The 12,084-nt window shown below is 36.8% G+C and overlaps 1 protein-coding gene across 1 annotated transcript; it reads left to right on the top strand.

Annotated features, from left to right (window-relative positions):
• Positions 1–3,560: 3,560 nt before the first annotated feature.
• LOC144959669 (uncharacterized) lies at positions 3,561–11,986 on the top strand. The gene is made up of 2 exons (XM_078892342.1): positions 3,561–3,689; positions 6,101–11,986. The coding sequence occupies exon 2, from the start codon at positions 6,331–6,333 to the stop codon at positions 7,513–7,515; it is 1,185 nt and encodes a 394-aa protein (XP_078748468.1). The 5' UTR covers positions 3,561–3,689; positions 6,101–6,330; the 3' UTR covers positions 7,516–11,986.
• The last annotated feature ends 98 nt before the right edge of the window (positions 11,987–12,084 follow it).

The raw sequence follows: 12,084 nt of genomic DNA, 5'->3' as shown, positions 1-12,084 counted from the left end.
TTGCTGATCTCCTTTTGTTGACCATTTGTGTACTCGATGTGCACTCCCAGGCCCCCGCACGTGTGTTCTTTATTGCATGAACCATCTGTATAGATTCTTGTCCATTTTTTTTCAGGGTAGTTTTGATCTATGCACTTCTGTACAGACTTCTTGATTTCTTCGCCGTGTTTTTGTTTTGTTGAAATGTCACCAACGGAAGTCTTGATTTTCAAGTGATTTTGCCGTTTCCAAATTGGTACTCTGATATTTGCTTTGCGTTTTTGGGTCATTATTTCATCAAGTTCGTGATCTTTTTCAATTTGCTTGGCTCTTTCAATAAAGTGTGATCTTTTCAGCCGCCTAGTTTTCTTTTGTTGCGCTCTAGCGTGAAGAGGCTGATCTGTCATTGTTTTCACGTCTGTGTATTGTTTCAAAATTTTTGATTCCCTTCCTTCTGATATTCGATATAAATGTTGATCTTCTCTCCCTGAATAAAATCAGTTGCATCCATGAACGTACAGGTTCTATATCTATGGTTGCATCTTATTGTTTTTAAAAACTAGGTCATGTTTTTGTTAGCTCTATGTCATAGGTGTATAAATAGAAAGACAGACCCATTCCATTCTACCGCTTACCAAATCCCGTAACTCCGCCATCGACGATAAGACCCTCACTTTCGGGAATTCCCTTTGTTTGTCATTGCCGCTTCTTGAGTTTTTGCATTCGTTTATCCCATGGTTTATTTATCTCATTCGTGTAATCTTTCATTTAATATAATTAATTTTAAGATTTAAAAAAAATGGAGGGATGGAGAGATAGAAGGGGAGAGGAGGAGAGAGGGGGGGAGAAAGAAAGGAATAAAAAGAGAGAATATGGGGGGGGGTGTAGAAAAGAAAGAAAGAAAGAAAGAAAGAGAGGGGAGAGGAGAGAGAGATTGAAAGAAAGAATTAAAAAGAAAGAGAGAGGAAAAAAGAAAGAAAGAAAGAGAGAGAAAGAGAGAGAGCGAGAGAGAGAGAGAGAAAGTATGTAAAAATAAGGAGAGAGAGCGAGGGAGAGAGAGCGAAGGAGAGAGAGGGGGGGAGAGAGAGAAAAAAAGAAAGAAAGAGGAAGAAAGAAAGAAAGAAATAGAGGGAGGGGGGCGAGAGAAAGAAAGAAAGAAAGAAAGAAAGAAAGAAAGAAAGAAAGAGAGGGGAGAGGAGAGAGAGATTGAGAAAGAAAGAATTAAAAAGAAAGAGAGAGGAAAAAAGAAAGAAAGAAAGAGAGAGAAAGAGAGAGAGAGAGCGAGAGAGAGAGAGAGAGAGAGAAGTATGTAAAAATAAGGAGAGAGAGCGAGGGAGAGAGAGAGCGAAGGAGAGAGAGAGCGAAGGAGAGAGAGAGGGGGAGAGAGAGAGAAAAAAGAAAGAAAGAGGAAGAAAGAAAGAAAGAAATAGAGGGAGGGAGGGGGGAGAGAAAGAAAGTAAAAAAGAAAGAAAGAAAAAGAGAAAGAGAGAGATAGAGAAAGGAAGAAAAGGGGAAAGAGAAAGATAGAGAAAAAGAGAAGGGGAAAAGAAAGAGAAGAGAGAAGAGAAGAGAAAAGAGAGAGAAAGAAAGAAAGAGAGAGAGAGAGAGAGAGAGAGAGAGAGAGAGAGAGAAAGAGGGATAGAGAGAGAGGACATGATATTGACACGATAAGCCTTAACCAGCGCACCTCAACTAAGCAAGTGAGGGTCTTGGAGCTAATGGCGTGCAACCCCAGTGTGTAATACTATCGCTCGGCTGCTCAGCCTATCTGTTACTATTTATAAATCTATGCTCTATGTATGGATGATCTCTTCCTGTTTTTTTTTTCCCCACCCTTTCTTTTTGATTATACATGATGGTATCGGTATTTGACATTGCTATTTTTTGAATACGATGAATGATATCTTTATTCCATGTTTCTATTCTAAAAGTTGCTAAACCAGTTAACTGCTTTGCTCTGAAAAAACTTGTATTTAAAAATTTGGCCAGAAAACTCGTCCTTCAAATATCGATCGATTTAAATGCCCCTCATCATGGCAATAACTTTAAAACCTGGGATTTAGCGAAGTTTTTAAAAAAGTCCCAGGTTTTAAAGTTTTTGTCAAGATAAGAGTCATTTACATCGATCGATTTCTGAAGGACGAGTTTTCTGGCCAAATTTTTAAATACGTGTTTTTTTCAGGAGTACGGCAGTTAAGTGGTAAAGCATCTTTTACTCTAATGACAAAATGTCTATAATGACAAAATGAGTAAACAAATTGGTCTCTTATAGAATGTTATGAAGATATTATTATTATTGTTATCATAACATAATTTACTATCTGTCTATTTGACAATAACAAAAATTACCCTAATCAAAATCATTTCGAAAAAGTAATTCTCTATCTACATGTCGTGTTCGAGAATATTAACAATTTGTTTTCGTTGAATCGATTTTGTATTTAATTTGTCAATTTCTTTAAAATTTAACCGTTCGCCGTTGCACTTTCTAAACATTAAACAATACATAGATACTAAATTCTCATTTACGTAAGTAGGTACGACTCGATAGACAAGCAAAGAGATTTAGGCCTAGACCTCTAACAAATGGTACGATTTTATATAAACTGATAATCTACGCTGTGTCTTATAATATTGTAATGAGGGCTTGGGGGTAAAAAAAAACCTCGACTCAGTACAGTGAATATTTCATAGGTAGTCAGTGGTTTTATAGAGATAGTAGATAGTGTGTGCTTTCAAAAAGTATTGGGCAAAATGACGTGTACTTATTTTCAGGTCTGACAACCAAAATTGTTATGGGCTCTTTTTTTGCAATGGAAATATTCTCAAACCAACATACACAGAAAAAAAGTGTCCATAACAACATTGTTAAATCAGGGCCCATAATCACATTCGGTCTGCAGATACTTGCGCTTCACATTTACCGAAAAATCAGCTTTTAAAAAATCTAGTTCATATTTCATTTCATTGGTTCTACACTTCTTAAATAAATTTCGTATTCATAAAATGTACACATCATTTCGGACTCGAACCATTATCTAAATAAACACACAACCTTCTACATTACGAACCATTATCTAGATAAACACACAACCTTCTCCATTACAACAGCGATAGGTTCTAAGTCCTTAGTTGACACTCGGTTGTAAAAATTGTAAAAAATAATATCATAAATATTATCACCCCATTCATAAACTGTTTAAGGAACAAATGTGTCTGGCACTATTTCATACACACTTTACTAAATAACTTTACCGTTATGTTGACTTGAAAATCACACACACACACATACACACACACACACACACACACACACACACACACACACACACAACACAAAGTCTGTCGAATGAAACTTAGACTTCTTAGGGTTATTTGTAGATACAATACTTGCTTACTTGCTGATTTACTTACTTACTTACTTGCGGAACTTACCTACACACACATAATATACGTTCTTACTTCCGCCCTTGAGTTCCTCGAGAGGTACAAACAAACCATCAACAACGTTCCTCCATCCAACTCTCCCCTGTGCTATCATCTCCCGCTCTCTCCCGGTGGGTCTCTACTCGTTTATCCCCAGACTTCCTCTAGAGTTGACAACGTCCAGCGGTTTCTTGGCCGTCCCCCTCCGACGACCCGGAGTTGGAACAAGCTGGAACAAGCTGGAACAAGCTGGAAAAAAAACGACAGACGACGTCGGGTGTTTGGTATGGATAGGTCTAGCTGCTCTTCTCCTTTTTCTTAGTATTTTGTCCGTGCTTGACGTCTTTATCTGGAAGACGACAGAGGACAGCAGTGCCGGGTCGTCGGAGTCAGTCTCATGTATTGGTTAGCCCAAATTTTTTCCTGCTGGGATCAATATTTCAGCGATATTGAGACCTATATAGATGCACTACGGTCTATGGGGATGGTAAAATAAGTTCTTACCTTTGTTGGGATTGCAACATCGACAGCTTGCTCCGTAGTATGATCTTCATCATTATCCATCGTGGCTTGTATTCTTGAGCACGTTGCCCGTCAGCTGTCTCCACGTATCACGATCCTCTGCGGTGCGCATGAAGTCTGCGTTGCTTTTAAAACCATTTTTGGCCATTCTTAGTATTTAAATATGGCATTCTTTGTCTTTCTCTCGCTCTCTTTCCTTCAATCATGCCAGACGTTACCAACTTTTCTATTCCGTCTCATCTCCACACATGTCCCAGAAACCGTAACTGCCTCTTTCTGATGGTATCTACCAATAATCTTCCTTTTCTCACTTTCGCCAACACTTCCATCCTCGTTCGTATACTTGTCTGTCCGTGACAACCTTAACATTCTTCTAGACATTCACATCTCAAAAGTAGGATCTTGCTTATCCCATAATGTCGGGTGATATGGCCAACCCAAGACAGCATCTTTCTTGTTTCAATTGATAAAACAAAGTTCTTCCGGGGCATTAACGCTTGTAATGTATCTCTTACCTGATTTATTTATTTCCCCTGTGCTATGTGCGAGTGGCTTATAATATAGTATCTTTCTTTTGTGTGTCCGTCTCCTCCATGATCAAATTATTCAAGCCTCACAATCATAATATAACAAAACATGATTGGATGAGACACGTACAAGCTTTTCTTCACTACTTATTGACTCTGTCCGTCGATTGATTTTTGCTGAAGTTAAAAAGAAATGCCAGATTATTTTAGTTATGCCTCAGTATTTGTTTTATTACAGAAACCCTTCCAAAAGTAGTTGATTAACGTTAGAATGTAGGCATGGTGATGTTATGGTTATCAATGCTAATTTTATAGTTTTTATTAACTATTATGGTGCCTATATTCTAAAAATTTAAGAAATCATAGATTTAGAAAGTATTAATCAAAAAGATTTCCGTTTGACATCCTCTGTTGTGATATTTTCTGCCCAATGTGATTTCAAATAAATAAATAAATAAATAAATAAATAAATAAATATAATTTCATGCCGAATTGCATATCGCATTTTATCGCACTGCTCAGCAGTCTGTTTGGCACGGATTTACGGTTGTATGATGAACAATATGAGAGTTGAGTACGCAACTTGTCTTACACCGCCGCACAGATATAAAGATAAAATGTCCCTATTCCATTGTCAATGGAGACTGCATTACTGTCGTGTCCCTTTCAAATGCGACCATTGCCTAGATTAGACCTTATTACATAACATATGATATTCTCTTCAGCACATTAAAAAATCTCTTATGCCATACTTAGTCAAAAGCCCTCCGAAAGTCCGAACATTGTCAAATAGATCAGATGAGGATATTTTGCTGTCATAATACTTGCTTCCTTATCTTTGCCTCTTTGTTTCTTTTAGTGCATAGAGACTAGACTTATTCAAGGTATTCTTTTCATGTTTGCTCTTTAGCTTAACTTCCTCGTGTTCGAATTCAAGCTTACACCATCAATTTATAAAACAAAGATATTCAACGAACATCTTTTTACGTGTAAGACTGAATGTCACAAAGTTCTCTTTAAGGAAAGACACTTGAGGTACTGAAGTTGTGTCAGTGCGATTTATTATTGCTACCTATTTTTTTCTTAAATTATTAACTACGTTCTTACATGCACGATGTATTAATTCGCCAAATCTACTGTTCAAATAGAAAACGCAATGCTCAATATGCATTTTATATCTGTTGCATAAAATTATCTGTCGCGTTACAACTAAATGAACCGTGGTTCCTCTGAACTTAATTCACTCCATAAAACACAAATAGGTGAGTTCTATCTAGACGAGAATGGATTACCAAAAACCTTGTTCGAAACGCTAATTTCCTTTCATTACCACCGTCACACAATGAATATCTTTAATATTCAAATCAAACGAGGCCATGTCAGTTGTGTGCCACCGGCTAACTGTTATATCAAAAGATATTCGGAATCGAAATAAAGATGCACCTCTAGTTGGTATCGATGCGTTTATTTATTTATTTATAAAACTATTTTAAAACAACTTGCTTAAAAAATCGGGGTGCTTTACGTTCTTTAAAAATATCCCTATTTTAGTAGATTCCAACCCCTTATGAGAAAACTCAAATTTCAAACATAATATTTATATATTAAATTTGATTTTTGTTAATCAATTATTAACATGACTAAAGTACATCATAATGCCTGTATGTAAAAACTACGGTACCAATATTGGTTGACTATTACGAAGAGCCCTTTGTTTAGAACAATGTCAAATAACATTGTGATGTTAACTATGTGAATAAATAAGTATCTTCGGGATTTGGAGAAAACAGTATAAACCTCCCTTTTAAGTCGTTACTTTTAAATGTTACGTCATAAAAACGACAGGAAACGATAAATTTCGAGCCCATTTTTCCACATGGATATTACGAATTCATCTATTTTCACATCTACCACAAACCCTTTTGAGAAACCAGAAGGGGAATATGGAGATGGAGGTCTTAAGGTGAAGGACGAAGACTTTCTCGTCAGCGACATGGACAAAATCTACTTCCGAGCCATAGTTCAATACGGCATACAAATTGTCGTTCAATGTTTTGGAGTCGTCACCAACATCATCAACATCATCGTCTTCTTCAAGATGGGACTTACAGAAAGTATGAGCATCACATTTTTCAGCCTTTCCATATCAGACCTGTTTCATTTGTTAACCTATCTCGTCTACCGAATCATTCCCATGATTCATTTCTATTTCGGAATCTACACAGTCCTCGAACCGTTAAGGGTACCTTACCCATTTTCCCTATACGCCATTTACTTCTATGATGTGTCAATGTACATCACCGTGTTTGCCGCGTTCCAAAAATGTTGCTGTGTAACTTTTCCTTTAAAATTCAAAAACACATTCACAAAGAAAAGGACTTACATCACCATTGCGCTTATATTCGTTTTAACAATGGCCATATTTGTATCAGTGCTGGCAGGGTTAAAGTTCGTGTACGAGTTTAACCCACGAACAAATCAAACCATCCTTTCTATTAAGATTCTGAAGTTTTACAGAACTGTCGAGTATTATTGGCAAAGTGCAGTGAAAGTTGCCCTTACACCCATATCCCAATTAATCGTAATAATCTGTTTGATAATCATGTCAAGACAACTCCGAGCATCTGCTAATTTTAGAACTTCTTCAAGAGCAGCGCCAACAACAACAACTACAATCACTTGTAAAACAGAGACAGACTCCAGCAAAGAAACAACCGGAAAGGGAAATCAAGACGCAACTACCACAACTTCCGCATCCGCTACAAGATTGAGTAAGAACGAAATTCGTGCGATGAGAGCTGTTCAGCTGGTGTGTTTTGTGTTCGTGCTAACCACTCTGCCTCCCTCAGTCGCCTACGTCGTACAATCGGCCTACCCGCCACTGAACACACCCTACAAGTTAAATCTCAAGCACGTTCTCTACAATTCCATGTACTTTCTGGGAACAATCAGTGCCTCCGTCAATATTTTCTTTTACTACAAATTCAACACGAACTACAAGAACACATTTCGGAGTGTGTTTGCCTGTTGTCCTCTCTTTCGACACAGCAAAAGTACGTAGTTGTAAAAACAAGTGACCAATCGTCTCAAAACAGTATTTTATCGGAAGGAACACGATGCTTAAAATTTAATTTTCAATCGAATATTGAAGAGAAAAAAGTAGTTCTTCAGAGGCATCAGGCCCATGGAGCCGGGGTTTATCCCGGTTTCTATAGCTTGAAACGGACAATAGCAAATGTTTGCTTCCCTTTGGATTGGACAAAATTTCTATCGCAAGGGACTTTTCACCAGATCTAATAGATCAACCTATCCTGTCACTGCTTGGTGGACGGGAAGGGGGGGGGGGGGGGAAATCTCGACGGCACCCGGGATTGACCTCGGTTCCTATGCTTGTAAAAGCGAGTGCTCTACCAGCTAAACTATCGGGACCCCGTATATCGAAGAAGTAACTTTTAAAATCCAGCTGTCGCATTTTAATATGTCAGAAAAAAATACAATTTCAAAATATATTTATTTATTTATATTTGTCATTTATTTTGTGACTTTCAGAGGGAAATGCTTGTTGTGTTTGTAACATAGAACAAGTATCTTGAAGTGGTTCTCGGGTGTCCAATATCAATTGCTTTAGGAGTGTTACGGCAATTTCTATCTGGATATGACTTCGCAAGTTTTAATTTGAGTATAAATAAACGAAATTATCGCCCACATAATTCTAATACATTATTCTTCTTCTTCTTCTAGGTTCCATGCCTGGCCCAGGCTTCGGATACTGCATGAATTATCTCTCTCCATTCCTCCATGTCTCTTGCTTTTTCAAACAGCTCTTGGATTGTTAGGTTGGTGAAGCCCTTCAGTTGGTCTATGAGTGTTTTTCTTTGTCTCCCCCGGCGCGTTTACGAGGTATTTTTCCACAACTTGCCAGGTATTCATTCTTATCTTTCCTTACTATGTGTACGAAAAAGGATAGTTGTCGATCCGCTATAAAGGGCATTAGTTTCCTTTGTTGGTATGTTTGTTTTAGCACTTCTTCGTTCGTTTTGTGTGCAGTATACGATATTCTCTGCATCCTTCTCAAACACCACATTTCAAAAGCTTCAATGTTCTTTTATGTTTCTGCATTTGTAGTCCAGCTTTCGCATCCGTATAACAAGATTGGCCACACGTAGCACTTCAAGACTCGGAATCTAATCCCGAACGACATCTGTTTGTTTTTCAAAATGTTTCCGAGGTCCATGAAGGCCTGTTTGGCTTGAGTTATTCTTGCTCGTATGTCTCGGTTACATCTTCCATCTGTTGTCACTATTGAACCTAGCTATCTATATAGCTATAATTTGGTCAATGTCAAAATAATTAATTTCAACATGTGAGAGTAAGAGAGCGGCTTTGGTCCGTTCAGTTTTTTTTTAAACCCTCTCCTTACCAACTAGAGGAAAATAGTCACATTTGTTACGATACAATGAACATATTTCTGAATCAGATTTGTTTTGTACATTACAACATGTTATGAAAAATCTTTGTTTTATAAAGCTCTTTATGCTTCACAAAACTATACATATCTAGTATGTACGTATTCCTTATGAATTTGAGTGAAAAAAGTCAAGTTCTGTGATGGATAGGTATACCATTTCAATCAAAAATCATGAATATGGTCGGTAAGGAGAGAGTTAACCCAAAAAATAGAGCCACTGAAATTAACACCACGGAGCAAAACATAATATTATGATAGTTTTGATAATAAAATACAAGTAGGTATGAATTGCATAGGTACTTGTAGATAACCACGAAACCTGTTAATCAAAAGTTGAAAACAGATTAATAATGGCATGATTAAAAATTATTTAAGGCAGTAGCCGTTTGGTGTTGCAGTTGAGCTATTACCTGGATGATCTTGGTTCGAAACTCAAAAGGTCAGTTTTGTTTTTTGTTTGTTTGTTTGTTTTTTTGTTTTTCTTTCTGTTTTTTTCTTCTTCTAAATAATGCATTGTTTCAGACCTGCCTGCTACAGAATTTTGTTATTTCGGTTCAATTTCAGATCTAATCTGCGTAACTGAAATTTTGATGTCATAATAAGTAGGTACAGAATTCTAAAGAACTTGAAGTGTCATTTAATCCTGGTTGGATTAACTTGTTGATTTTGAAAGTTGACTTAAGCGACCTCTATGTTTGTCTTTTAAGAGCTACGAATGTTTAATTTTTCAAGTAGGCCGGTCTGATTATGTTCTTCTTATAATCACTTTTGCCATTTGTTCTGCTGTTTTCTAATATATATATATAATATTCATTTTTTATGTGGGGAGTAGGTTAGTGCCTCATCTTGGCAGAAATCTCAAACCTGGGACTTCATAGAGCTTTTGCCAAGATGACAGTCATTGGAATCGATCAATATTTGAAGGACGAGTTTTCAGGTCAATTTTTTTAAATACTTGTTTTTTCCAGAGTCGGCAATTAACTGGTTGAAAACTCACCAGCTATGAATCGCACCAACATTCTATGTGTCACCTTAAATAAACGATTAACTCTCTCCTGACCAGCTATTTTTAGAATTTCCCCCGAAAATTCACACCCACCCGACACAAAATATACTTTTCCTAATCAAACAAAAAAGTAACAAGTGCATTCTATACGGAATGATGTTCAGCAAAATGATGTCTACAACACAGTGTTTATTATTTATAGTTGTAATCAAAGCATTTCTTTAGATTTTGTGATGTAGCAGAATGAGAAATTGTCGGCTGCATCGTAACGAATGTGACGATTTTCCAATGGGTGGTAAGGAAAGAGTTAAATTCTTAGAGAATTTAGCAAGAATTCAACACCCGATGGTTGTCTAAAAACAAAATAACAAATAGACAGCTAAGTAAATTAAGTGACATCAAGTTCATTCATTCTATATACATGTAAATATTACTGCAGATTTAGATGAATTGAAAGAATCAGCACATTTTCTCCTTCTTTTTCCTGTATTTCTGCAAACCATCTGGGCCCAATTTCATGTAATCGGACTAGAACTAGTATAGTAAATGATTTGCTAATCTTAAGCCTAAGTGACTAAAAAAATGTGTACTTTCGACGATTTGCACTTATCTTATAAAGCCAGCAACAGGACACGATTTGCCGCTGTCATTCGCATTTTCCTTCTCAATCGAAGCTCTCTCGAGATCTCAATCTAAAAATAGATGCTATCTTGTCGACGCCATGATGTATCATAGTAACTAGTCTCAGACTAAGCTTGAAGTCCGGCCTCTAAAACATGGCAAAACTTAGACAGAAGGTATTGTGCTTTTAGTCTGGGACTTGCTCAGTCAGCTCACATAAAATCCTTTTTTTTTCAAGTCCTTGACTATAACCAGAGACTATGAGCTAGTCCGCGTTCAAGAAAACGGTCCTAGAAAAAAATTTTGTTTTTAAATTGAGCTTTTATATAGCGCAATATCCACTTAACGTGCTCAAAGCGCTTTACAAGGGGTCCCTGGTCAACAGCAACATTTAACATGTAGGACGAGACATGACGCCTGTTAGGCGATATTACAATTTTTCGGACAAAGACAACGCTGTTAACGGCCAGGTACTCATTTTACACCTGAGTACGGTGAGAGAATGTGAGTAAAGAGTCTTTTCCAAGGACTCAACTATGCGTCGAGCGAGGCTCGAACCCAGGACCTTCCGATCCGAAAGCGAGTGTCATACCACTAGACCACATAGCCTAGAAGTGGTCGTTGTAAGGACGGCAACTAATTCGGCTATTTTGTGCTGGTAACATCACGCTCTCTAGTACACGATGGCAGGTAAGATACCAGCCTTCATACTTTCAACGCAAAAGATTTCCAAAGAGGAAATTAGCAATGCATCGGTATAGATAATATTTCGTTCCGTTTCATATTTGAACTTACTTTTGCCATGATGAATCAAATCACGTGATATTGACTGTCGACCGACGCGTACCTATTTGTATATATATATTTGAGACAACCAATGAAAATAACGAGAAGCAGTGTCGTGAATCATCATCATCGACATTGCCGCCGTCGTTATCATCATCATCATCATCATCATCATCATCATCATCATCATCATCATCATCATCATCATCATCATCACAATCATTGCCATATTCTTCTTAATATAAGACACTATATTTATAATATGGTTATCTGCTGTCCCAACAAATATATCGTATCGTTCTATCTGTCTGTCTGTGTGCCTGTATATATGTATGTATGTATGTATGTATGTATGTATGTATGTATGTATGTATGTATGTATGTATGTATGTATGTAGGCATGCATATACGATGATATGCTGGTTTGTATGTATGTCTGCATGTATGTATGTATGTATGTATATGTGTTTGTATGTACGCTCATTTCTTTTGTATACATGTGTAGAAACAATGTGCAAGAGTGTATGTTCGTGTATGGCTGTGTCTGTATTTGTAAATGTGTTGATGTTCATACCATGAACCAAACTGAGCATTGTTTACCTCACATGAATTGCCTTTAATTTGGACAATAAAGATTATTATTATTATTATTATTATTATTATTATTATTATTATTATTATTATTATTATTATTATTATTATTATTATTATTATTATATATACATACATACAGACATACATGTGTGTAT

This window comes from Berghia stephanieae, chromosome 14, assembly GCF_034508935.2.
Source record: "Berghia stephanieae isolate SIO BIC M18660-M18661 chromosome 14, UCSD_Bste_1.3, whole genome shotgun sequence".
NCBI lineage: Eukaryota > Metazoa > Mollusca > Gastropoda > Nudibranchia > Aeolidiidae > Berghia > Berghia stephanieae.
Note: the sequence above shows the minus strand (reverse complement) of the source record. Positions and strands in the feature narration are given on the sequence as shown.